This window comes from Rattus norvegicus, chromosome 7, assembly GCF_021556685.1.
Source record: "Rattus norvegicus strain SHRSP/BbbUtx chromosome 7, alternate assembly SHRSP_T2T, whole genome shotgun sequence".
Taxonomy (NCBI): domain Eukaryota; kingdom Metazoa; phylum Chordata; class Mammalia; order Rodentia; family Muridae; genus Rattus; species Rattus norvegicus.
In genome coordinates, this window is record NC_141540.1 from 140,329,274 (window position 1) to 140,356,539 (window position 27,266).

General features: G+C 53.2%; 2 protein-coding genes across 3 annotated transcripts; both read left to right on the forward strand.

Moving 5' to 3' along the window:
* The first annotated feature begins 6,924 nt into the window (after positions 1-6,924).
* Positions 6,925-11,976, forward strand: Aqp2 (aquaporin 2). 2 transcript variants are annotated; one of them, XM_087555827.1, is made up of 4 exons: positions 6,925-7,381; positions 9,959-10,123; positions 10,480-10,540; positions 11,269-11,976. In XM_087555827.1, the coding sequence occupies exons 1-4, from the start codon at positions 7,022-7,024 to the stop codon at positions 11,409-11,411; spliced, it is 729 nt and encodes a 242-aa protein (XP_087411953.1). In that variant the 5' UTR covers positions 6,925-7,021; the 3' UTR covers positions 11,412-11,976. The 2 variants fall into 2 exon arrangements, with proteins under 2 accessions (XP_087411953.1, NP_037041.3); NM_012909.3 differs by having other exon boundaries at positions 6,938-7,381; positions 10,480-10,560; positions 11,269-11,975.
* A 6,205-nt stretch (positions 11,977-18,181) lies between these two features.
* Positions 18,182-21,714, forward strand: Aqp5 (aquaporin 5). Its single transcript, NM_012779.2, is given in 4 exon segments — positions 18,182-18,652; positions 19,686-19,850; positions 20,271-20,354; positions 21,013-21,714. Coding segments are annotated over 4 exon segments (798 nt in total). The 5' UTR covers positions 18,182-18,289; the 3' UTR covers positions 21,199-21,714.
* The last annotated feature ends 5,552 nt before the right edge of the window (positions 21,715-27,266 follow it).

Genomic DNA, 27,266 nt, shown 5'->3' on the forward strand with positions numbered 1-27,266 from the left:
ATATATTCATATATGCATATGTGTATACGTATATATGCATATCTGTATGTGTATATATGTATATATGTGTATACACACACACACACACACACACACACACACACACACACAGAGGATCTCTCTGTGTAGCCCCAGGTATCCTGGAATACTCTGTGTAGACCAGGCTGGCCTCCAACTCACAGAGATCCCCCTGCCTTTGTGCTCTGAGTGCTAAGATTAAAGGTGTAATTTATGCCCAACAATAAATTTTTTTAAACACCCTCTTTCGAGGGCTTGGAGAGGGGCTCAGAAGCACTGGTTAACCTTTCAGAGGACCTAATTGGACTCTCAGCACCCACATGGTGGCTCATAGCCATCGATAAACTCCAGCTCAGGAGACCCAACGCTTTCTTCTGACCTGCTCAAGCACACATGCGGTACCCGTATGTACATGCAGGCAAAACACCTACATACATGAGATTGAAATACAAGGGCTCCCAGAAGCCTGCCTACTGGGGTTCCTATTTCACCTTCTTGCTTACTAGCTGTGTGACCTCAGGAAAGTTACCCAACCTCTCTCTGCCTCACTTTCCTGCCTTTAATAAAGATAACATTTGACCTGTAAGATGTCTGTGAGGATGAGAGATGGTTTCTTAATTAGGGTTTCTCTTGCTGTGAAGAGACACCAAGACCACAGCCATTCTTATAAAGGAAGGCATTTAATTGGGGCTGGCTTATAGGTTCAGAGGTTCAGTTCATTATCATCATGGCAGGAATCATGGAGGCATGCAGGTAGGCATGATGCTAGAAAGGTAGCTGAGAGTTCAGAGAGAGTAACATCGGTCCTGGCTTGAGCACTTGAAACCTCACAGCCCTTCCCCAGTGACATACTTCCTTCAATGAGGCTACACCTACTCTAACAAGGCCACCCTTCCTAACTGTGCCACTCCCTACAACCCTAAGGGGAGCCATTTTCATTCACGCCACCACCGATAGCTGATACTTTTAAGCGTTCCCAGAACTGTGTATGACAGAGTGGGAATTAAATACATTTAATACGGTAACTGCTGTATTCCATCAATCCTATGGCGTGCCTCCTTGTAATGTTCCTGGCAATTGTGCCATCAGAGGACGTCTGGGAGTAGCTGTCATTCATTGCCCGTGCAAGCGTGAACTTGGCCTGGTAAGTTTCCAAGAGCCTTCTCTCTGCTACGTAAGTTAATCATCACTTGAGATGGCTTTGCACTGAGTGAGCAACACATGCTTGCAATCCCAGCCCTCTGAGGCTGAGGCAGGAGGATCATAAGTTTGAGGTCGGCCTGAGCTCCGTAGTGAGGATCTTTCCCGAATGATAAACCCTCAAACTGTTATGTGGTAGACCGCCTTCTGATTAGATCTGAGCTCGTTGCACAGGAGAGAATTCATGACTGGCACTGTAAACACGTATAGAACCCATGGCTGCTGAGGTCCTAGGCTCTGGTAGGGGATGGAGAAATCTACTATTCAACTGTCTTGCTAACATGGTGTGTTAAAACTGTATTCTAAATACTTCTGTTATAGCCACAGATTCTTGATCAAAGGCGTTTCTTTAGGCAATGGACAGCAGATAATGCAGACACTCGCTATTCATCAAAGTGTGGGAAAGAAGTGACTGGCGTGCTCGGCCCTAAGTGGAATCCTAAGTGGATCATCTGATCGATATCCTTCCCTCTTAGACTCAGGCAACGTCCAGAGGATGGGGAAAGATTCTGTGAGACACCATCTCCTGGACGACTGCACCCATGAACTCACAGCAGGGGAGATCACCTGTGTACGACCTGTACAAGATGGGGCCCACTAACATTCCATCGAGAACGAGGGTGGCGCTCCTGAGGCCCCACCCTGAGGAGCCCTGGGTAGTTAATGGTTGCTGGGAGAGAGGAAGTCACGTTCCTCGGGCGTGTGGCCATTGCTTAGCTGCCCGTGTTCAAGTGAACGATCTGATGCCTCTGCTCATGAACCTTAAATGTAGTGGGTCACAAAACTCACCAAAGCAGTAGGTGAGCTTAGGAAGGAAGCGTTGGGTAGGTGAGGGAGGGGGGAAATCAGGACAAATGAATTGTGAACGAATAAACACATAAATTTACTCTGCACTAGGCAGAGTTACTAAGCACTCGGGAAGATGAAGAAACAGATGATTAAGAGCCCAGCCTTACTGATCCAAGAATGAGCACAATTCCCTGTCTTCTTGCAAAACAATACCCAAATGTTCGTGGCTACAGCTGGAAGAGCCCACCAGGAGATAAAGAGGCGTTGCATTGTGAGGTTTATTACTGAGGAAGAACAAAGTCATCACTGCTCACACGCACAGCAGACACCTGCAACAATGCTCGCAACATGGTATCTGAGGGCTGGGAGGAGTTCTGAAAGAAACAGCAGCTGTCAGTCTTGAAGAGACCATACCTCAGGCCAGCAAGAGGGCTCAGTTGAGTGCTTACTACCCAGCCAGAAGACAAATTTGATTCCCATGACCCACATGGCTATAGAAGAGAACCGAGTCCTACAAGTTGTCCTCCGATGTCCATACACATGCCATAGCAGACGCGCAACTCCCAACATACTAAATAAACATGTCTAAATTCTTTTTAAAGAAAATGGTATATGACTCATCTTGGCTTCTGTGGCACAGAATGGTGAAGAAGCCACCATGAATGGGTGGAAGTGGGGGCTTAGGGAGGAGGATCAGACTCTGAGGTCAACCTTGGATGCAGAAGCAGGAGGCAAGAGGGTACAGAGGCAGAAAAGAGAGCTTCTCCTCCCAGCCATTGGCCTTGAGTGGGAGGAAATCTTGCAACCTGTTTGCTATGCAGAACGATTCTGGCTTGAAGACTGGATTTCTGAGGAAAGAGAGATTCGTTCAGTAACTGAAAACAACGCTGGCTGGTGAGGAAGCATTTTTAGTTCTCTGAGTTTAAGAAATTCTAATTGTTGTGTTACCTGAAACTCAACCGTCAGAAATCCTTCCCAAGCACACTTCAGAGCCGTGGGGTACATGCATTCCCACTCATCCAAGACATCACATCACCCAAAGTCTACTGAGCAGGGGATCGCAGATGCATCCCTGGCTCCCTAGACCTCCTATGGCTCAGAGGATGGTTGGACAGACAGGCTATGGCTTGAGCGCCTCCCCCTCACGACCCCCTTTTGCCTGAGAAAGTTTTGTGCAGCCCCAGGAATGTAGACCTGTGAGAGACGCACACATCTCAAACACTAACAAGAAACCATCAAGAAATCTACTTTTTTAAAAAGCCTTTGATACATGTGTAATCTTACCATCTATTAAAGACAAAAGCAAAGCCACACGCTGAAGTGGATCTGTCCATTTATTTTACAAATGGAATAAATTTCCTGCTACATACTTGATACTGCAAGATATACGTCTTCCATGTTTTCTAGAGGTAGATAATATTTGGACTTTATGATGCTCAATATGAAACACTGGTTCTTATTAATATGTAGTTCAAAACAAGTAGCTTTCCAGTCAGTTCCTAAGTTGTTGGAAATTCTATCCTCATCACAAGCCAAAATCCATTGAGCAATCTTTTTTATGGAAGTCCACAACTCCAACAACAACTTCTATTGTTTTTAATTAATTAGTTAGTTAATTAATGCATTGTGGGTTTTGGAACAGAGTCTCACATAGCCTGGGCTAGCTCTGAACTTGTTCTTTAGTCCAGGCTGGTCTTGACCTCCTGATTCTCTTACCTCAACACTCCAAGTGCTGGGATTACAGATTATGAGCCACTCTTTCCAGCTATGGTCAAGCTGGGGATTCGAGCATGAGTGGCAAGCACTTAACCACTAAGCCGCCTCCTTAGCCTCCAAATAGCAATTTTTTTAAAAAATCAAACTTTTTTTTTTTTTTTTTTTTTTTTGGAGCTGGGGACCGAACCCAGGGCCTTGCACTTCCTAGGTAATCGCTCTACCACTGAGCTAAATCCCCAGCCCCAAAATCAAACTTTCTAACATGGTATACTCTACGGGTATTCGAACATGGTACCCTCTGAGAAACAGCAGTGGGGAAATAGTAAGGTCTATTTTCATAATTAAACCTACACGTTTCTATAGGCGCAGGAAGCTGACCATGTACAGTAAAAACGGCGCAACTAACAACACAACTATGTCAGATTTCACCAAGGAGCTCCAGGCACAGTTTGCTGGCCTGGGGGGTGCACCACACGTGCACACGAAGGGCACGAGCTGTGTCCAGGACCTGTGCGGGGCAGCAACGGCTCACAATGGAGCACAGCCGACCCCACCAAAAATGCTCGGAATCCATCAGACGCTTACTCTTTGATTAAGTTTTTGCTTGTTACTCATTTGGAAAACCTTTTACTGTGGCCGAGTTTGTCGTGATTCCCTTCATTCAGTTCTGTGACCCACAAGTTGGGAAGCTGGAAGGGTAAGGACAAACAAAAGCAGAACCAAGTGGTGCTCTTAGGGAGCCTGCTGAAGCCCGAGCCGCAGTAGGCGGCTGGGCCTCTGTAACAATGTTGCAGCTTCTTTCCTGGCTGAAGGAAGGTCGAGTGCACAGGCAGGGCATGGGCGGGATGGTTAAGGCTGACCTCTTCCTCTACCCTGGCTTGGGATCAGACCAGAATATTCTCACTGCTCCTGGAAGTCAGTCTCTGCGGGAATCATGTTCTCTGAAAGGAACCCACAGGTGAAATGAGACCCACGGCCATCACGGTCTGTCTGATTGGGTTTTTTGTTTTGTTTTGCTTTTGCTTTTGTAGTTTTTTCCAGCACTGGGAGTTGAACCTAGGGCTTCCCGTGTGCTAGGCAAGCACTCTTCCACAGAACCGCACCCCCTGCCCTGTGGAAATGTGGATGTGTGGTTTCAGAGGCAGTGAACCCTGTTATGGGACCACCAGGACAACAGGTTGATTAGAAGCTGTGCTGTTTAGGGTCAGAACCAGTGAACGCTGTTCTCATGATCACACACAGTGTAGAGACCAGAAAGAGTGTGCGGCTCATCGGAGGTCACACTGGAACTCAATAGTCAAGTGGCTTTGGAACCACGGTCACAGTTCAGCTCAATACAGCCTGGGGGTTTTCCAGGCACCGCTGAGACAGGCAGGGAGAGGACAGGGAGAGGTGGTAGACACTACATACAAGATAGTATGTATCATGGAGGCACAGACATGATACAGTCCCTGGATAGGGTCCTTCACCCTTTTTGTGTGCCAAGTCTGGGTACCCTATGATTGAAGGAGAAAACAGAGTCACAAGTACCCTTCTCAAGACAAGGCTCTTCCACCTTCCCACTGAGTCTTTCTGGAGAGCCTGGATTGCAGGGGAGGACCCTGAGCAGGGAGCACTACCTGAGCCCAAGTCCTCAGACTCCTCTGAGGGCCTCTGTTGGTGTCGTGTATTCATTCTTTTTTTTTTTTTTCCGGAGCTGGGGACCGAACCCAGGGCCTTGCGCTTGCTAGGCAAGCGCTCTACCACTGAGCTAAATCCCCAACCCTCATGTATTCATTCTTATCTTGCCCCCTAACAGCAGGAGTTGCAAGTCATGTGTGGGAGGCAAGTGTGCATGTGCCCACGTTGTATACGTGGGTGTTTACTGTGCATCTTACTATGTTCTGAAAACTAAGGGGAGAAGCATCACTGTCTGGCCCTGTCTGGGCAAGGAGAGCAGGGCTCAGAGCAGACCTGGGCAGTGCAGGGTGTCAGGAAAGCACTCCTTGATGGGTTCTAGTCTGAGCTCAGCCACCAATCTTCTGGGGTACCCTGGGAAGAAATGGACCCTCCCTTAGCTTCAGTCACCCCTTAGTGTGTCTCCACCACATGCTCATCGGTTTCTCACACATTCCTGTCCCTTGGGCTATGGCTGGCCAGGGGGACTAGAAGCCTGTCATCTGGATGCACTGTAAGCACTCCTGCCTTTGGATCCCCAAAGAAGGAAGAGGCATCAGGTAGGTCAGTCTTCTGAGGCTCCACAGCCACAGGAGCTGTGAGGGCAGGTGACCTTGTAGAACACTGACCAAGCTGAGTGGTCCCGCCACCAGAAACATCTTCCTCCTCTGAGCTCAAAGATGGTACCTAGAGTCTGTTGTAGCCTCAGAGACTCTGAGTTTGGGGGACAGGACCTATTTACCTCAAAATGCAAATAGCACTGAGCAATGACTGACATAGTAACGCAGATCTCTATCCTACGAGATAGTTTTATTACCTCATCTATAGAGACAGAGCGGGGATGTCACATCTGGAGTGCGTGCTGCAGAACAGAAGCCCTTGTGTTTCTTGTTGGCTCTGGATGACTCTACCACACAGGGCTAGGGTCCCCGGGGGCCACTGAAGCCACCCTTGGCTCCGGGCAATGGGAGTTACTCTCTGGCTGGGGTTCCTGGGTGAAGGTGAAACATAATAACTTCTGGGTGATTAACTGCAAGAAAGCAAGCACAAGACCTTTGCCTTGGAAATCTGTCCCAGGCCAATCAGTTGTTTTCCATCCTCTTCCAGAAGAAAGACCGACCATCCAGTCAGCGGAAAGGTAGTTCCCACATTTTCTCACAGTTTGGGCTGAGGTGGTGCCCCTTCCTTGGCCAGCCTTTTAGTCGAAGAGAAGGTCACTGGACACGGTCTCCAATGCAGGAACTGGAACTGGTGGTCACTCTGGGGGCTGGGGAAGCCCTGGGGCAGCTCCCTGGAGTAACTGAGGAGAAAAAAAATGAGGAAAACAGAGGACGTCAATCCTTATCTGGAGTTCATTAACGAGGAGAACATTTAGTCAGCTGTGGAAGCTAAGATGGGACGATAGGGCCTTCAGGTGGGCAGGAGCATGGGTTGGGGCAAGGCCACCACGGGAGAGCATGGTGTGGGCAGGAACGCCTCCTCCATACCACGTGCCCAAGCCTACGATAGGAAGGTCCTATAAGTGCCCACGGTCTAGCCTCCCCAGAGGCCCAGAGGAAGAGAGAAGAGAAAGAGAGAGGGAGGGAGGAAGAGCCACCCCCGTGGCCCAGACCCCTGGCCAGCGCGCAGAAGTCGGAGCAGCATGTGGGAACTCAGATCCATAGCCTTCTCCCGAGCAGTGCTGGCTGAGTTCTTGGCCACGCTCCTTTTTGTCTTCTTTGGCCTTGGCTCAGCCCTCCAGTGGGCCAGCTCCCCACCCTCTGTGCTCCAGATCGCCGTGGCCTTTGGTCTGGGCATCGGCACCCTGGTTCAGGCTCTGGGCCATGTCAGCGGGGCACACATCAACCCCGCCGTGACTGTGGCATGCCTGGTGGGTTGCCATGTCTCCTTCCTTCGAGCTGCCTTCTATGTGGCTGCCCAGCTGCTGGGCGCCGTGGCTGGGGCTGCCATCCTCCATGAGATTACTCCAGTAGAAATCCGTGGGGACCTGGCTGTCAATGCTGTAAGTAGCCTGAGTTTTGTCTCCTCCAGGAGGGGCAGTCACTGAAAACCCTTGCGACGGGTAAGATGGGTGGGACAGGCTCTGGGTGAGGGAACGGAGAGCCGAAGGCCAGGAAGGCTAGGAACACAACTACCCAAGGAGAGCTGGAAGGAAAGCAACAGGGTCACCGGGAGCAGAATCCTGGTGGCCGCCTGTAGGGCCTTCCACCCAGCACCACCAAGGAACAGAAGTCTGGATTTCTATTAGACTCCATGGGAGGACTAGGCTAGACCCTAGCAGGACACAGCAGCCTAGCACAGACAGGCCTTGGGGGCCTTGGGGACTCCAGAGTGCAGTTACAGGGATCTAGAGAAGAAGATATCCCAGCAGCATTGAGCTTGTGAGGACTGGGCAGTGCCGCTCACAAGGCAACACTGACACTATGTAAGGTGGAGCAGGCTCCAGGCAGGAAGCACCCCCAAACCCTGATTCAACCCCAAAACCCATGATCTCTCCAGCAACCAACTATCCAAAGTGCCATCTGGGCTTTGTCTTCCAAACCAAGAAACAGACTTGGGAAGGGAGGCCAGAGATCAGATTTGTTAATACCAGAAGTACCAGAACCTGGCAGAAGCCTACAGGAAGAGACTCTTGGAGTCTGCCTTCATGCTATAATGGTGAAACAGCACCCAGGGCACTTTGAGAGTTGAAGGTGAAGCCATGGTCTGTCTGCTCTCCAATCTGCGCAGGCCTAGGAATGTGGGGACCCTGTCAGGATCCCAAACTAGGAAAGCAAGTGTCTCTCGGGGCTCCTCCCTTTTCATTTCTCTACTGAGTCAATCCCTTGGCCCTGCACACATACTCCTCTGCACATGGCTTTCCTCATGAGAGGGACAGAAGTCTCCCCATGAGGGACCACTCTTCAAAAACAGAAAAGGGGCAGGGGATCTAGAGCCACAAGGGGGCAAGGGGCAAGCTGAGGTGTGAAGGGTGTCTATACCTAGTAAAATGAGCTTGTTTTAAAACAGGGAGACATACAGCTAGTCAAAGAACCCCCTGAAAACATGCCATAGGCTTTCTCTAGCACCGAGGCCCTGGGAACACCAAAGCCCTGGGGAACAGCCATCCCTTATCCCCCATCCACCCACCACATATCCCAGCCTACCCACCCCTCAGCACCAAAGACTGTTTCTCTGCCTTGACCCACCTTAGGTGGTAGAGGGAGCCCTGTCTGTCTGGGATAGGGCATCGGAGGGCCCATTTGCCCTGAGGCTAGGGAGAGACCAGCAACCACTGAAGCAGTCAGTGTTCTCTGAGGATGCCACCAAGAGTCAGCTTGGACCCCAGGAAGCTGCCACTGATGGCGATCATCCCTGTGCCAGGTCACATACTATCTTGTCCTTGGTAGAGCACTGTAACTTCAGTTCTGAGCTCTCCCCCTCCCTATGGTTTAAATCCAGCATTCAGTGACCCAAATCGTGGAAGCAATAAACAGTACCATCCAAGGGACAGCCTGGGCTTGTGTGACACCAGACTCAAACCTACACCATCAGTCTCTGAACAGCATTGCCAGCAAGAGTGGGGCCAGAGGTTCGTCCTTGCCACCCTCAATCTTCTAGGGTTGGTTTTATCCTGCACATCTGTACAGAATGAGATACTGAGACTCAGATAGTCTCCCGTCGAGCTGGAGGAGGCCAAGGTGGGAGTCCCAAGTCCTTGTTCCTGTCTCTAAGGGGCTGTAGCACAGTAGAGGCTGAGGCTAGACCCCAGAAAGATCTTGAAGCATCAGGCTAGGAGCTCAGGACCTAAAGGAGTGTGGGAGTTGAAAGTTGTCACCAATCTACCCCATGCAGTGCTCAGCCCCAGAGGGCAGGGTGTGGGGTGCAGGATGACAAAACCCTGAAATGCATCGCTGGGTGTGGCCAGGTTATGAAATGGCCCCTGAGCTCAGCACCAAGTTCTCTTCTTTCCCGGGGTAGGGGCTGCAGGGACAGTGGGTACCCTATGTGGGTATGAAGGTCCGCCTTCAGCATCCTCAGACTCCACAGGATGTACAGGGAACAGCTATGGGGACAGAAGCAAGGCCTGAATGCAAGGGGTGGAGGGGAGGCAGAGAGAGGTGAGGGGAATTAGGCCATAAGTTCCTCCACCATAAGACCACAGAAAGACACTCTCTCTCTCTCTCTCTCTCTCTCTCTCTCTCTCTCTCTCACACACACACACACACACACACACACACACACACACACACACACACACACACACACACCCTGTTGCATCAGTATGACCTAGAGCTCACACTAGCCTTTCTAGTACCAGGTCCAAAGCTTCCTGCTGCAACAGTAACCTCTTCCCAAAATCTGAAACACAGTATCTCTTTCCTCTCGCAAACCTCAGTCTCCTGGGCTGTCAGTTCTGAGACCCACCTCCCAGCCTCGGGCTGCCCCAGGTCCATCCTCTACCGTGGGACCAGGATTCAGAAGGGGCAGTGGTTACAATTGAGGTGGAGGATGGTATTCTGGCTCCGGAAGCAGGTGACAGGAAGAGGGGGCAGTGTGACCAGCCTCCCTAGACTCATCCCTCCATCTTTCTCTCCAGCTCCACAACAACGCCACAGCTGGCCAGGCTGTGACTGTAGAGCTCTTCCTGACCATGCAGCTGGTGCTGTGCATCTTTGCCTCCACCGACGAGCGCCGCGGTGACAACCTGGGTAGCCCTGCCCTCTCCATTGGTTTCTCTGTTACCCTGGGCCACCTCCTTGGGGTAAGTCACAGACAGCCACAGGTTCCAGCTGCCCTAAAAGAACTAGAACATATATGTCCCCCAAAGAAACGGTCACCTATCGCTGTAGAGATGGATACATGCAACTCCCTAGACGAACTGTCTCACAGAACGCCCAAGGGGACACCTACTGAAGCTGTGACCCCTATAAGACAGATATCCTTAGAGTGTCCTTGAACTCGCAGAGATCTTGCCTCCCAAGTGCTGGGATGAAAGGTGTGGATCGTAGTCCCAACTTCAAGCTGAGGCCAAGTGTTCCCAGCACTGGAAAGGAGGCTGAGAATGCCCTGCCCTGTCTGTCCTCACCTCCTCTCCTCTATCTGCCTCTCCCACTACAGATCTATTTCACCGGTTGCTCCATGAATCCAGCCCGCTCCCTGGCTCCAGCAGTTGTCACTGGCAAGTTTGATGATCACTGGGTAATGGCCAAACCCCTGCCTTCCCCATTCCTAGAAATCATCCCAGAGAGACACTAGGGGCCATATCGCACGTGGGCGGGGTGGGGTGGGGTGGTGGCTTTCAATCTCTCTTCATTTGTCCCGAGTTCCTGAGAAACCTTTGTTCCACTCTGCAGAGCTGTGCCAAAGATTCTGTCTTCCCCTGTCCCTTCCGATAAATGAAAATAACAGTCGGCATTTTATTGGCTTTCTTGGGAGAAATTAAGCAAGCTTATTTCCATAACACAGTGCCTGGCATTCAGAACCTCGTAAATGATATTCATGTGGAACAGTTAGCAGTGTTTGGTGTGTGCTGGGCGGTTTTTTTCTTAGAGCTTTACAAACCTTAGCCCGTTTAATTGCCTCATCTCTCGAAGTGAGGAAGTGAGCATTCTTGTAGAGAAAGGATGCAGGCTCAGAGGCAGTGACTGTCTAAGTTCACACAAGTGGTGAGATCAGAACTCCCTGCCAGGCAGCCCGCTTCAGAACTTGCCCACTCGCCCCACACACTAACAGGCTGACGGCTCACAACGGCCTTTACTGCCTGAGTCTTGACTATATCAGAGGCACAGGAGGGCCAGTTCCCACACTAGCCGAGATACCAGCGAGTACAGAAGGTGCTGCCAGCTGGGCGAGCGGCTGCCAGAGCCTTTTCCTTTCCCCCGCCCCCCTACCCCCGCCACACTCTAGGTCTTCTGGATCGGACCCCTGGTGGGCGCCATCATCGGCTCCCTCCTCTACAACTACCTGCTGTTCCCCTCGGCAAAGAGCCTGCAGGAGCGCTTGGCAGTGCTCAAGGGCCTGGAGCCCGACACCGACTGGGAGGAACGTGAAGTGCGGCGGCGGCAGTCGGTGGAGCTCCACTCTCCTCAGAGCCTGCCTCGCGGCAGCAAGGCCTGAGCTCCCCTGCAGCGCACCGCAGCTCAGCCGACCGACGGCTCGCCCCCTCCTTCCCCCTGACCCGTCGTCGGTTCCCAGTGCAGAGTAGCTGCTCCAGCGAGTGCAGTGAGCCTCAAGAAGGGGCTCGCCCGGGAGCCTGACAGTACCTCCGCCCGGAAGCCTTGAGCTACCCTCGAGCTCGCCCCTTGCAGGGAACCAGACACTTGGGGACCGAGGCGTGGGGAGGGAAGGCAGGCCGGCGAGAGACGGAGAGCTCTGGAGAGCCCGCTCTGGTGCCTGGGGAGAAGTGCATAGACTCCCTTCTGGGGGACTGTGCTTAGTGCATCTCATTTTATTAGGTTGTAAAAGTGCTCGTCTCCGCGTATTTCTTTTCCTCACGAACAGAGTTTGCATGATCCTGAGCGTGATCCCGAGTGCCTGTGGTGATACAGAGCCGGGGACTGTCATTCCCGCTTTGGCCTTCTTCTCCTGTACCTGCAATAAATCCACTATCTCTGATACAGATGAGTCCTCCCTTGCAGTCAGCCCCAGAAAAGGGGGAGGGGGGCTGGTTTCCAACCTCTTCTCCGACCCTCTGGGGCCACAAGATTCCACCAGTCCTCAGCCCAAAGACTTGCCAGGGCTCATCGCTGGAAGGAACTTGTCAACTAGAGAACAAGTCCCCTAGACATGACCTCTAAGGAAGGGACGACTGGGTATCCAAGGACTTTCTGCCCGGAGGGAGGGCTCTTCAAGGGGGAGAGGGGAGCCAGGCATGCGAGTGTGCATGACTCCCATAACCAGGGAGCCCACACACACCTAAAGATTAGCCTTCCACTTAGGCAAAGAAAACAAAAGCCCTCTGTGGGGCCCCAGCTTTTGTCCCAGGAGAGGGGGAGATTTGCAACTAGACACTGCTTGAAAGGAGACACTCGGTTTCGCAAGTGAGCCCTGCCCGGAGCCCGGCACACAGCGCATGCCTACAGCTGGCAGGGCAAGGTGCTCAGGCATGCAACCACAGGCACCGGGCAACACCCCTCCATCACTTATTGTCCTTCCTCCCCAGGAATCTCTGTTCCCTCCTTCCTTCCTTCCTGGCCTGTGCTCCACCCTTTTCCAGTTCCCACTACCTGACAGTTACTGTGCGTGGACCCTGCTGCCTGCCTGCAGAAAAAGGAAGCGACTTGACCAGGCAGAGGCAGGTCGGAATCCAGAACCCCAGGCTTCTAAACGCCCAGGTCAGGGCAACATTTCTCCAATGAGATTAAGCTGGGATTAAGTGAGGCAGTGCGTGTAAAGATGCCGTGTTCACTGTGATTCATAACACCCTTATCACACTGTATTAGGATCACTTCACTATTGTGTCTTCTTGGGTAGGGGAAGGCAGAAGAGGCCAGACCTCTAACCTCTTCAGCTTCTTGTAACTGGTGGTTAAAGCAAAGGAGAACCCTGGGGTCCTAGGGTCCAGACAAGAGATGGGGTTACTCTTGGCCCCATCCTGGTCTCTGAGCCTTTCCTTATTGCCTGCGTCCTAGCAACCTCCCCTTTCCTTGCTCACCCACATGTCCTCTCCAGCCACTGCCTATCTAAGGGTCACAATCTTGAGCCCCTTCTCCATGGCCTTGCCACCCCGACACTCTCAAGGCTCCTGACTCCATCAGTCCCCGTCCATGAGTCTCACGCTCCAAACCCCGATCCTATAAGCACATATGTATAGGGGAAATCTCTGTAACTGGCCTTTCTGTCTCCTTGACCAAATTTCTCACTGGAGGCAAGAAGAGGTGTAGTGGAAGTGCATGCTGTGGGAAGGACCCTCCCGAACTCTAGCAGCTGGTGACAGTGGCTTGACATCATGGCTGCCAGAAGAGTGGCATCAGTGATCTCTGGGGCTGCCTCTCTGTCATTGCTCTGAACGTTCAAAGGCACTTCACCCCCAACACACTCCTCTTGAAGGTCAAGAATGTATCTGAACCACTTTCTGAGTCACATCCTCCCTCAGACTGGGGCTAGAGGTCACAGCAAGATTCTAAATGATGGGAGGATAGGGCAGTACGGGCGATTAGGCTTCTCTGTGTCCCAGCGATGGGCTGGTACCTCTGATGTGCTAAGCTTTATCTAATGAAAAATCTTTGGTCAAGCCCTCCAGTGATATAAACCTTTGCTATTCCTAGATAATTCCCTTAGCACCCCAACCTTAGCAGGGCAACTGCTTCTTTCCCCCATTTGATTCTGAAACTGAGACCCTACAGTCTGACCCAAAGACGTACGGCTAATACACAGCAGAGTCAAGACTTGAATCCAGGACATCTCTTCCTGCCATCCCCTAGCAGAAACCAGAACACTCAGCAGGGTTGGTCCAGCTCAGTCCAGACCCCAATCATGTAGTGGACAAAGGGCCTTGAGGAGGGTGGTGATTGGGTCAGGAGGAAATGACACAAGGCCTCATGGATGGTTCCAGCCCTCAAAGAGCACCCAGCCAAGAAGGTGGAGGCCAGGCACACCCAAACTAGACAGACACAGGACGGCACCTGCGTAGATGGGCTTCCAGGTCCCTGAGCTGGGAAATGCAGGGCTCTGGGCTGGACAGGAGGAAGTGGCTGAACCTGTCCTAGTATACCCTGTCTTACTTTGTACCCAAGGATTTCATACCCCCAAAAGTTGCTTCCATGTCTGTATCTCCAAGCCGTGATCCTGTACATACATCATGCCTCTCGGGTGGAGTGTAAGCTCCCCAGGGGCAAGCCGTTCTCTTACCTCCTTTCTCCCTTGGTCTGGTCTAACTTAATATTCTGCAAATGGTAAACACTTAATAAGGGCTTGATTGTCAATAAACCGGGGTTCTGTATCTGGTGAACACTCAGTAAATGCTCAGTTGGCAATAGATGTTTTCTCCTGCAGCTTAGAAGTGGTCAGTACAGTCCATGTGCCAGAGACAGTCCCAGGCCCTAACATTTCCACCCCAGGACTCTCCACCTCCCAGGGAACCCAGAAGTCCCTAATTAGGAGAAATAGGACAAAGGCCTTTCTCTGAAAGATGCTAGTCCCTTTGCCACTAGTGGGCTTTTCCCAGCCCAAAAGTTCCTTTGAGCAGGAAGGCCAGGACCTTGAGTGCACAAGGCAAAAATTATCGTCGTTGTCATCACTGTTTTTATCCTATGTGTTGTGAACATTTTCCTGCATAAATGTCTGTGCACCATGTGTGTGTTTGGTGCCCACAGAAACCAGAAGAAGACACCCCTCAGACATAGTTACATACTATTGTGAGCTGCTACGTGGGCACAGAGAATCAAACCCAGGTCTTCTGGAAGAGCAGCCAGTGCTTTTAACCACAGTCATCTCTCCAGCTCCCAGTTCTAAAGTATTGTTCCTAGGACAGCAGAGGAAGGGCTGGAATCACAGCCCCATTGTCACCCAAAAGTGCCCTGAGTTCTCTTAATCTTTAGTTCAGATCCTTGGCTTTGACTCAGAAAAGAACTCCAGGAGAAGCCAGTATGAAACAGAGTTGGAGTTCATTAAAAGACAGTTTTGATAAAAGAAAAATAAGAACCACCTGAGTGGATGGGCTTCTCAATGAAGAGTCCCGATGAGATGTCTGAGTATTAGCCATATGTAACATTTCGGTGGCTCTCAGACGGTTGCTAAGAAACTGTTTTTCTTCGATGAGTGAGATTTCAAGGTGGCTCTGGACGTGGCTCTGCAGGGCTAGGATTACAATCTGATAAAACCAGAAACCACTAAGGTTGTGTGGGGAGGGGTGGGGATGGAGGGGAGTTTAAAATGCATTGTTTTACTGTAAAGGCTGTTTCTGGTGAGATTCCTAGAAAATTACAGGTTTACAACTGGGCAGGAAGAAGAAGCCTTAAGCAAATGTTAATTGCCCTGGAGTTAACTGACTCTGAGCTAGCATGTCCCCCTTCTATAACAGATTATAAAGTGGCTTTGGAGGAGCCTTAGATGGGGTTACAATGAGATAAGGAACGGGCAACAGACACCACGTCTTCACAAGTTGGTTAGGATAGCTTTTCATGATAAATGGGGTCTTCCCCCAGAGACCTAGAGAACTGAGCATTTGCACTGGGAAAGGAGAAAGGCGGTAAGCAAATGCTGCTAATTGTGTTTGTGGCTAATTGTGTTGGAATTTACTGTTCTTAGCTGGTAAGAGCTTTGCCCACACTCTAGGGCGAGGGGTTTCTTTCTCTTCCCATATTCCCGAAACTTTGCTGGTAATTCTATCACACCTTATCTCCAGGAAGAGATCTAGTGACCCTGATGGTAAGAGATTCGGAAAGGTCTCAGACACAGGCCTTGGAAACAGAATCAGCTGATGCTTGGGGTAACCCTGACAGGTGGAGCCTCTTTAGTTACACCAAAACCCATTTCCTTGTGACCAAGTCTGTGTGACAAGTTGTGGTCCCCATCCTAGCCTGAGCCAGTGACTTCTGACTTCTGGTCTCCTCACAAAGTTGCTTGGAATTAAATCACTTTCGACGGAGAGACAATTCAAACCTCTATTTTAATCCATAAAATGTCACGAACTAGTTCTTTTGTTTGTTTGTTTTTTTGAGTTAGGGTCTTACTATGTAGCCTTTGACTGACCTAGAACTCACTCTGTAGACCGGTCTGTCCTTGAGCTCAGAGATCTGCCTGTTTCTGCCTCCTGATGGTTGGCGAGAACAGCTGCCGTGCCTGACCAAAACTTCCTTTATTTTCCCCCCAGCACTGGGCATTGAACTTAGGGCCCCTCGTATGCTAGGCAAGGACTCTACCACTGAACTACAGATCTGGCAAGAACAAGTTCTTGGCTTTTCCAGTCCTTTGTTAGTTAGAAAAGAGTAGGCTCAAATTCTCAGGCAGCAACATATTTCATGGTCAGTCTCCTAACAGCACGTGAGTCCTGCCCACTCTAAGAGGACAGACTGTGAGACCTGTGGATTCAGGTAGATGGTCGGTGCCCGGGTAGAGAAGATGCATTTAAAAGGAGGGATGGTGCAGCCACAAGGAAGATGCCGGGCCTGAAGGTCTCTGATCCTGGATGTACTGCCTTGCTCTGCGGGGGGCATAGCCCTGCGACTCCGGAGAAAAGAACAGTCCACCTGACCAGAGCCGTTAGGGAGGAGTCGCTCAGCAGGAAATGCCAGGCAGAATGGGAACAATAGTGGGGTTTCTTTGGACCCTGTTTTCTTTGGCCTCTTAGCTGCCACCTGGCCCAAGGTTCCTCCTCCCGGTTCTTGCCTTCCTGTAGGCTCCACCCTCCTCCCCTGCTGGACACGTGTATTCCCCCACTGCACCCTACTGCTCAATTGCCCTAGGAGGTTTTTAAAATTGACCATGGCGGAGGTGACTCTCCTGGGCCTTGCTCTATGGGTGATACCATGTAAAGAGCTCAAGCACGAATTTTGGGGGGCAGAGGGTAGGCAGCTCCTTTTCTGGGATCCTGAGGGTGGATCCTTGCCCTGCCCCCAAACCCTGGAAAGCCCTCCAATCTCCTTTCACACATACCAAACCTGCAGAGGGAGGGTTGGGAGGACAAGAGGGAGCTGGAAACTATAAAAATGTGCTGCCCAGTACAAGAGTGGAAGGACTTGATGGGGTGGGGGTGGGGGCCAGAAAGACAAACTGTATGAGTGTCCGACGTAGGAATGGGAGATAGCCGGGCAGAAATAAAGACCCACAGGTTAAAAGAGACCAAGGAAAGAGCTAGAAACAGTAATGGACGGATTGACTGGGGGAAAAAAAGAAAGAAAAAGCAAAAACCAAGAGTCAGAGAGATGGAGGAACTCACGCACATGGAGAGAGAGAGAGAGAGAGAGAGAGAGAGAGAGAGAGAGAGAGAGAGAGAGAGAGAGAGAGAAGAAAGAACAAGGATAAAAAGCAAACAGCCACTCAAAGGTCTAAAGTGAGGGAGTTCTGGTGGGTTGGAAACAGAAGAGGCCAAGATCCTTCCCTCTGACACCAGTCTCAGGGCCACTTCCCTAAGCCCAAACAACCCAAATTGGTCAACACTCCGAGGTCCCCAAGGGCTCCCACTGAGAACGCCTCCTAGAGCCCGCTGCCTAGAGCCAACACTGCCACACGCGGCGTCGAGGATTGCCATTAGGCTGGCATTGCGCTCCCGACCCAACGCCCCCGCTCCCGCCGGGCTGGACCGGGGAGAGGCCCACAATGGCCGAACCGCCCCCGCCACGGGCGGATTGGGAGCTAAGAGGCGCTGTCCTCAGAGAATCGCATCACTCTGGCCGGGCCGAGGGTGAGACCGGGTCAAGATGCTCGGGTCGCGCGAGCCCGAGGAGGAGAAAGGGGGAAGGCTGCCGGTCGGCCCGGGACGCCGGTAAAGCCGGCCGGAGACGGACTTCCAGAGCTCTGTGGGAGCGGAGAGCCAGGACCGCGCTCAGCAGCCCGGGGAGTCCCGCACGCACGTCGGCCAGGAGGGCGCGGGAACAGCGCTGAGCGCACGATGCGCGCGACCCAGGCCGCGGGGCCGGTTTACACCGCCGCGTGGGTCACGTGGCCCGGGCGGGTCCGCCGCTGTGCGGCTGGGGGGCCCGGGGCGCGCGGAGCGGGGGGAGGCGAGCGCGCCCCGGCCAGGCTCGCGCCCTGCGCTCTGCGCTGGCCCCTGGGCGCGGGAGCCGCCCCCGGCCCCCCCGCGCTCTGCCCGCCGCGGGGCGCGCGCCCTCTATATAGCGCGCCCCTGCCCGGTCCGCGCCAGGTCACCTGCCACCGAGTGGGCACCGCACCGCGCGCAGAGCCCCGCAGACAGACGCCCGCCGCTACCAGCGCCGCCCCGACGGCCGCCCCGCAACCCTCCCGCTGCCACCGGGCCCCCAAGGCCACCATGAAAAAGGAGGTGTGCTCCCTTGCCTTCTTCAAGGCGGTGTTCGCAGAGTTCCTGGCCACCCTCATCTTCGTCTTCTTTGGCCTGGGCTCAGCACTCAAGTGGCCCTCGGCTCTGCCCACCATTCTGCAAATCTCAATTGCCTTTGGCCTGGCCATAGGTACCTTAGCCCAAGCTCTGGGACCTGTGAGTGGTGGCCACATCAATCCAGCCATTACTCTGGCCCTCTTAATAGGAAACCAGATCTCGCTGCTCCGAGCTGTCTTCTACGTGGCAGCCCAGCTGGTGGGCGCCATTGCTGGGGCAGACATCCTGTACTGGCTGGCGCCACTCAATGCCCGGGGTAACCTGGCCGTCAATGCGGTGAGTGTCCACCAGACTGTGGAGGGATGGCCAGGGACGCTGGGGACATTTCAGACCAGATCCTCCATGCTTCCCCCTTCTTAAGAAAGGATAAAGGGTACAAGCCAAGCAACAGTGCACAACTATGCCGGTAAGAACAGGCTGACCAACCTCCTAGCCAAGCTCGGTGCTCCCTGGTCCTGGCTCCTTGGTCCTGGCTTCTCTTCACATTCTACCTCCTCTACCCTTCCCTCTTAGGCCGCTCTTCCTGGCCTAACTCCCCCTGGCCACCGAGACATCTCTTCAATTTCTAATCTCACCTGTGAGTTCTTTCTTGTCATCCCCTTGGTGGTGTCATTTTAACAGACCCACCAGAGAGCAAGGGGTAGTAGTAATCAGTCCCGGTCTGGAGCAACCGTGATCTCCCTGGGCTTCCAGTTTATTAGCCATTACGTGGAGGTGATTAGAGCACAGTGTCGTGGGGATTGCACTTGGAAGCCATGATGGGACACCGCCCCCAATACTGGCTCCCTCTTCTGTAATCCCTGTTCCTGCCTCCTGTTGTCTCCCCATTTTTGGAGCCCTAGATTCAGCCCCCTGTCCCATGTGAACTGGGCTCATTAATCAAACACAGAGGAGGATTTTCTCGGCCATTGTCAAGCTGTGAGTCAGCCACTGGAGAGACGGGTTTGAAGTTGGCACTGGCAGTGGGTCAGGCACGGATAGGAGGCCAGGGGCTGTTTGCAGTAGGCAAACTGGGCAGCTGCCCACAGGAGGGAGGGTAAATGCCAGCTCATGGGGGCTGGGGATTGGGCAGAGTCGTTGACATGATGGCACCCAGGAAAACTCGCTGACACCCTACCCTCTGGCTACAGGCCTGAGAGCTTCAAGCTTGTGCACACTGAAGTGCGGTTTCTCCAATAGCCCGTCTGGGTCATGCTCTTGGCTTCCAAGAGCTCAGGCTCTAGGTGTCCTTGAAGACCAGAGCCTCGCTTGTCTACCCCTGTCACAGAGCCTGAAGGCAGCAGGCTCCTAACCCAGCTCTTCCTTACAGCTGAACAACAACACAACGCCTGGCAAGGCCATGGTGGTGGAGTTAATCTTGACTTTCCAGCTAGCCCTCTGCATCTTCTCCTCCACCGACTCTCGCCGAACCAGCCCTGTGGGCTCCCCAGCCTTATCCATTGGCTTGTCTGTCACACTGGGCCATCTTGTGGGGGTGAGTAGTGCTGACACAAGCTGGGGTGTCGTGGAGTTGAACACCAGCTCCTCCAGATGGATAAGACCCAGCAGAGTTTAAGACCTGGTCTTGACTATCTAGGCTGTTGCCTTACTGGACCCTAGGTTTAATGTTGCCCACCCCCCCCCCAAAAAAACCCTCTCTGGACTGAGAAACTGAACGAGTGGAAGGAAGGGAGCATAGAGACTCAAGCTGAAGCAAAGGCTGAGAAGGCAGGGGATGTGTTTAGGAGTGTGTGGTGGGCAGCTGGGCTGCATGGACAGTCAGCATCCTAGAAACTGAGAAACCTGGATTTGAGATGTGGCTGGCCCCTGCACTGTATGACCCCCGAGAGAGTCAGAAATCTGTGGGAGTGGAAGGGATGGTGCCCTCCTCACCATGAACCCCCCATCTACCCAGATCTACTTCACCGGCTGTTCCATGAACCCAGCCCGATCTTTCGGCCCTGCGGTGGTCATGAACCGGTTCAGCCCCTCTCACTGGGTAAGTGTGGCCTTCCTCCCGCTCCTCATGGCAGGCAGCGTGCTGAACTGAAAGTCCTGAAGTGACTGAACTTTCTGGGTGTTTCGGCCCAGAACTTGGAGGTTGGAAAGAGAAGAGAACGCAGAAGGGGGTGACGCTCAGCCAGAGAAGGGTGGAATGAATCAACGAGTCTTCAGAAGTGCATTGGAGGGGGGGTCTGTGTTAATCTGAGGATTTCGTCTGCCCCTCCGTGTAGCTGTCCTCTAATGTTGTATTTATCTGTCCCTGTGGAGATATTGAGGCTTACTCTTCTGGGAGGGACTGTACCCCTAGACAGTGTTTCCATGTATCAGCAGCCTTGCTGGGCCCTGCACTTTGGAAGACACGTGTATTGGAGGTTCTGTCCATCTCTTCAGAAGGCACAGTTGCCTCCCTTTGGGGGTGAGATTGGGAATCCTGTCTCTCCTGGGCTCTGCCTGCCTCCGTGGAGGGTCCATGACTTTGTCATTAAGGACTGGCTAACAATATCAGTCCCCAAGATGGAAAGACACCTTTCCCTCTGAAGGTCTGAAATTGGTGTCCATTTCCTTTCAAGGTCCATGAGTTCTGTGTTCTGGTGGGGAAGAGCGTGGTCCCTGAGTCCTGGGGCTCGCCTTCTGATTTAAGCCTGTCTTCACAGGTCTTCTGGGTAGGGCCTATTGTGGGGGCCATGCTGGCGGCCATCCTCTATTTCTACCTGCTCTTCCCCTCCTCTCTGAGCCTCCATGATCGCGTGGCTGTCGTCAAAGGCACATATGAGCCGGAGGAGGACTGGGAAGATCATCGAGAGGAGAGGAAGAAGACCATCGAGCTGACGGCACACTGACTGGTGCCGGACAGGGGCCAGTCCCTCAGCCCCTGGACCACTGGAGAAAAGGAAGACGAAGAGTTTGAAGCACCCCTCCCCAACATCCTCTCAGCTGGGGAAGAGGCATTGGATCCCCATGCTGCGCACAGGGACAGGAGCAGAAGCCCATAATGGGACACTTGGGTGTGGGCCAAGGGCTGGAGTCTGACAGGGTCAGGGACATAGCCGCTTTGGAATCAGGCAGAATGTCTGCCACAGCTCAGACCTCAGAGATCGTGAATGCGGTGCCAAGCTCACAGGCGGTCCAGGACCACACCAGAAAGGGACGACAGCTTGCTTATCTCTCCCAACCCAGTATCTCAAGTGCCAAAGCCGGCCCCCAGGTGGACAGAGGGGACATTTCCCCCAGAGCTCTTCAGGAGAGGGATAGATGGCTCACGGAGTGCTATTTTATTTATTTCTGGTCAAGGATGGGGGTGGGGTGGGGCTGCTGGTGTTTGAGCTGGGCGCTTCCCAATAAACCACCTATCTTCATATTGTGCCTTCATCTCCCTCCTGAAGCCTCTCAGGACAGTGGCCAGTCACATCTCCCACTCGTGATGCCACAGCCTCACGAATGCTCACTGGAAAGTACAAGGAAGACCAGAACACAAAGCCCCCAGGAAAGAAAGGGAAGCTGAGGCCGGGGAGGCTGAGAGGACCAGAGCTGGAGGGAGGGGGAGATCGAATGTAGAGACAGAAGGATACAGAAACAGCCCAAGAGACCAGGACAGGGCTGAGGGCCCACATCCAAGTCACATGTCCTTCCCACCTATCCCTTCAGCTATGTCAAGTCTGACACTTGAGGAGGGCCCTGAATGTGCCAGGTGGGGTGGAAAAGTGAACCAGCCACAGCTCCTTGGGATTCCAAAGGGATGACCAGACCAGCCAGGTTCAGTCCTGAGAGTCCCCACCTAGCGCTTCCTTTTCTGGGTCTCCCCATGTCCCCAAAAGCTCAGACGTTCACAGCAGCATCTCCCCACTCAGTTCCTTCCCAGGTCACCTTTGGGGGTGGGGAGTGTCCATTACACCCTCCTCCCCTCCTGTCCTGTCCTTGCCTGCTTGTCTAGACTCAGGAGGAGTGGGAACCAGATGAGGTAAGGCTGAGGTGCTTGGTGCCAACTGCCTGACTGCCTCACTGTGAGGAACAGGGTAAAGACACACAACTGCTCAGTTCCCAGAGTCGTTAAGGAGTCCAGAGTGGAAAGTGTGGAAGGTGGCCATTGGCATCCAAATTTTTTTTGTTTGTTTGTTTTTCGAGACAAAGGTTCTCTGTGTAGTGCTGTCCTGGAACTCACTCTGTTAACCAGGTTGACCTTAAACTCAGATGTCTGCCTGCTTCTGCCTCTCAGGTGCCAGGACTAAAGGCTGAGCCACCACTGACCAGCCTTGCTGCAACTGGAGTGATAGACTCTTACGTCGTTTTATATATCTACCTGCCTCATGGGTTGCCTTGAGGAGAAAATGAGACAGTGACCAGGGGTTAGACACTAGTTAAGGAGAGCACCTCTGAGAGATGGGTGAGCAATGAAGTCTGCTCTCCAAATGCTCCCTGAGGCCTCGGCTCCTCAGTAGATCCTCCCCCTGCCTCCTCCACTCTGCCTCAGAAGAGTGGGAGGCAACAAGAGTGGGAAGAAGCTGCAGACCCAGGCTGGGAGGCCGGACCACTCAGCCCTCCTTCAAAACATCCCGGGGGAAAGGCAGAGGGAACCACTGGACCCAGGCCTACCTGCTCCACTGGTTTCCTGGGAAAATCAAGCAAGGAGATGGGGGTGGGGAGGGAACCTGACCGGCTGACTGTAAGTGCTAGGTGTAGCCAGCAGGGGGCAGACTCGCCCACCAAATCCATACTCGACACTTCTCTGGGACTGGGCTCTGGCCAGGCAAGGATGGGACGCCTCAAGAGCACAAAGGGTGCCTCGGGCCTAGGGTCCCGAGGCCACCCGGGAGCAGCACGCTCAGTTCACTACCCAGGAGAAGGTTCAAAAGAGAACAAAGTCTCACCTAAAGCTTTCAGACAACTCTAATTTGCAAACCCCGCTCTAATGGACCCCTAAAGGGTGTGTGACAGGGTACACAGGGGGTCTATAAGAGACAGACCCTCAGCATGGGTGGGGCATCTAGCCAGTGGGAGTTACCTACAGATCTGGAGCTTCCTGCGGGTGACATCTTCCTTGCTGTTGGGTGAGGATCCAAAAGGGGCTGGTAGGTTGCTGTGGTTGGGTTGTTTGGCCAGCAGGGGGCACTGTGCGCCTGTGTGTAATGGTTCCTGGACTGACAAAGACCCATGCCAGCACACACACTTACACAGACACTAATCCTGCACGCCTCCGGGGCTCCAAGCTGTGGCACTGGCTGTCAGCTGTGCCTAGGGAGGCTATATCTTCCCTGTGTGATCCCCTTCTCTCAGAGAGGGCACGATCATTCCAGGTGTGCAGAGCCACCGTCCTGGGGCCCCAACCCCACCCCCACCCCCGAGTTGGCCACCACTCACTCTCAAACAGCCAGGCAACGCCTGTGTGAAGCCATACCCTGGCACACACGCTTTGTCGGCTCTCTGAGACACTTCTCAGTCTGAAGATGGAGTGTAGGAAGAACTCAGATTCCCCATTTGAAGGCTGTCCCTCCTCCGAAATCTATGCCTCCCTCAGGAAGCTGCCATTTTCCATCAGGGCTGGACGGACAAGGCACTGGGATAGAGGGAAGAGGACAAGAGCTAAACGTGGGCAGTGGTGGGCAGAAGGGAGTTGATTAGATGGTTGGGCGGGAGAAAGGATTTGGGGGAGGATCTGATCTCAGCTCAGCCCCCTCCCTGGTCGACAGGGAACAAGAGCTTCTATCCAACCTCCTAGCCTGCCAGTGTGTGGTCGGAGTCAGGGAGGTAATGTGTAGGCTGTCTGAGCCCCTTTCCTCCCTTTTCTCTCTCTTGCTGGCCTCACCTCCCCAGGGCTGAGAAGGCTTCGGTGGAGGAAACATCCAAAAGGCAGCCAGGTGTGGGGCTGGGACAAAAGGCTTCTGAACTCTAAGATTGGCACTAGAGTCAGGACCGTCAGGCCCAGGAAGGTGCTGGTTGGGGCAGGAAAAACAGGAACTGGGCAATGCCTGCCTGCCCCTAGGGGGTAAAAGACCTTGTCCCAGGCTAACCAGGATCCAAGGAGGCTCTGTCCTATGTGATCTTAAAAGAAACTATTGCTGCCCTTAGAACCCTTTGCCTCTGAAACCAGAGAAGAGCTGCAGGTAGTACTTGGCCCTGACCTGCCACAGAGGTCAAGACCCCTCGACTTCTTCCGGCTAACCTTCACTGCTGTGAACCTGATGGCAATCTGACCAGAGGCACTCTCAAGGTGTCTGCAGTCGCTTCTCCCAACACAGGGGGACAGAAGAACGATACTAGCAAGGCACTGAGATGACAGAAGCCAGGCAGTGGGTGCAGGGCACAGTACACACGCTCATAGCCACACACGCCACTGCTTGTCTAACCCTAGCCAGGCTAGGTCAGATATGGGGACTGTGCTAAGTGCCCTTCCTTCTACTGGGAGAGGAGGGAAGCAGGCCTTTGGGGGATGCTGAGGGTGCCCCTCAGACCCCTCTTCTGTTGCTCAAGCCTGCTTTCTCCATGTAGCTCACTCTCATTCTGCTGGGGAGAAACACAAGGCTTTACAAGGGAACTGCACTTGAGAACTGTGCTGGAGGACAGGAGAGATGCCCCCTCCTGGGTGGAGGGGGACATAAACATTCAGACTTGAACCTGAAGTAGTGGCTAGTGGGAGCCATTGAAGCTTTGGTGGGCACCGGGGTGGTGTGACCAGTGTGGCATTTTGGACGGGTCCCTTACATAAGAGAAAGGCCACCTCTAGCTCCATAAGCACCGGGTCAGGGTGTGGGCCACAGTTGAGCTGTCAGCTGGAAGGAAGGGAGGATGGGAGAAGGCTTGCTGGTCGCCTGGCCTTCTGCATGGGATGGGAGGTTGACCCACAGTTGCAGGAACTCAGAGGGAACAAGGAGTTTGGGCAGAGTGCGGAGGTCTGAAGGATGGGGGAGAGGGACAGGGGGATGGCTCAGGGTGAGAGACGTCTGCGCCAAGCCTGACAGGCACCCTGAGTTCAGTCCCTAGGAGAGAACTGACTCCTGAAAGTTGCCCTCTGAAACTAGATGTGCACACAGTCGTATACACACAATAAAAAGGGAAATGTAAACAATGGTGATAATTTTTAAGAATGGAAGAGAGTGGCTTCCGTGGAGGGAAGGTGTGGGGCTGGGACAAAAGGCCTCTGAACTCTAAGATTGGTACTAGAGTCAGGACCGTCGGGCTTGGGAGGCAGAGGCAGGCTGAGTTCAAGGCCAGCCTGGTCTACAGAGTAATAGGACAGCCAGGGCTGCACAGAGAGACCCTGTCTCAAAACAAATGAACAAACAATAAAACAGGCAAATAAGCAGAAAGGGGGGAGATGGTCTGGGACCAGCAGGACAGTGGGAAGATGAGGTCAGAGGAAGCTTGGGCTGCCTGGCCCCAGCAGGTTCTGCCTGGAGGTCAAGGGTGTATTGTTTGGCATAAAAGAACCTGAACTGACTCTAAGCTGATGTCTCCCACCAATTCTGATTATCCAGCATTCCATCAGTAAGAAGTTGGGGGAGGTGGGAGTGGCAGTCACAGATGAGAATGAGACCTCCCACTATGGCTGTGCCTGCAGGGTGTCTTGGTCCCACCAACTGGACCTGGCCACAGAGACCAGGGCGGAGAGGTGTGGATGAGAATAAGAATGGGCATCGGAAGGGATGGGAGGGGCAGCAAGGCAGTGGCACGAGTGTGCTGTGCCCAGTAGGGAACCAAGGTTCCTCTGAGGAGAAGAAGGGGAATCCAGGACAGAATGGGAGAGGGAGGGGTCTGATTGGGACTGAGATGGGGGAGGGGGTGGGTGACGGTAGAGCCTGTGGTCCAGAATTGGATGCTTCCCTTGAAGATGTCAGAGGGTTCAGACCTATGAGGGGACAGGAGGGCGGCCATAGAAACAGCAGACCGGAGTGACACCAACCACACAGTCACCTGCTCTCATTATGAGTAGCCAGTAGCCAGTCTCTGTGCAGGACACTATATATAGAACAGAATGTGATTCCTCCCCCTGAGGGCTTATCACCTTGTTTGGAAGACATAGTAACACCATGACAAGGGTGTGCTGACTTGTATTTGGAACAACGTTGTCAGTACGGTAGGGACACACAGAGATAGATGTCCTTAGGACAGAGCAGGTGTCCTCGAGGGTGGGTTAGGAGGTCCAGGCCAAGAGTATGGAAGGCTCCTCATAGAGGGGAAGGTCCTGGAGATGGCGGGATGTTCTTCCCAGGATGTCAGGGGACAAAGGAAGAAGGCGAGGGAGGCAGGAGGAGTGGGACCCCACAGGACCTTGTCATTCCGGCTCAGACCTCCTGAGAGGACGGTGTAGCCTAGCAGAGATGGCAGCAGGACAGCAGGTGGCTGAGCGGTTGCATTTTTTAAAACATCATTCAGACTGCAGTGTGAACTGACATGGGGCAAAGTGAGGGCGGACGGGCTAACGGCTGCAAGGTGTCAGGAGGAGGATGCAGCCTGGACCATAGCAGGGTTAGATGCCTTTGTGGGGAAGGTGGGGTCAAGGACACTTCTTGGGTGTCACCAACTGTGCTGGAGAGAAGAGTGGGAGGCAGGGAGGGTTGCATTTTGGGGCGGACTCTGAGAAGCCTGCAGTAGCCCGGGTAGGGCAGGATGCAGGTATTGTTGGATAGCCCCACAGAGGGAACCCCTCTGTTGGAGAAAATGCCATCTGCATGGGTGACACTTTAGCCACATAAGCAGATAATCCGTCTGATCTAATAAATCATGGGGGAGGGGGACCTCTGAGAGCAAGGCCATGAGGGGAGGCAGAGAGGCAGGAAGTGAGGGAAGGAGCAGAGGGAATCCCTGCCACCAGTGGTCAGTAGACCTGTCCAGGGCCACATGGGTCAGCTGTCAGGGTTTGAGCATCTGCGAGATGAACCCCAGCTTTACACTCCTTTCCACACGGCCAGGACCG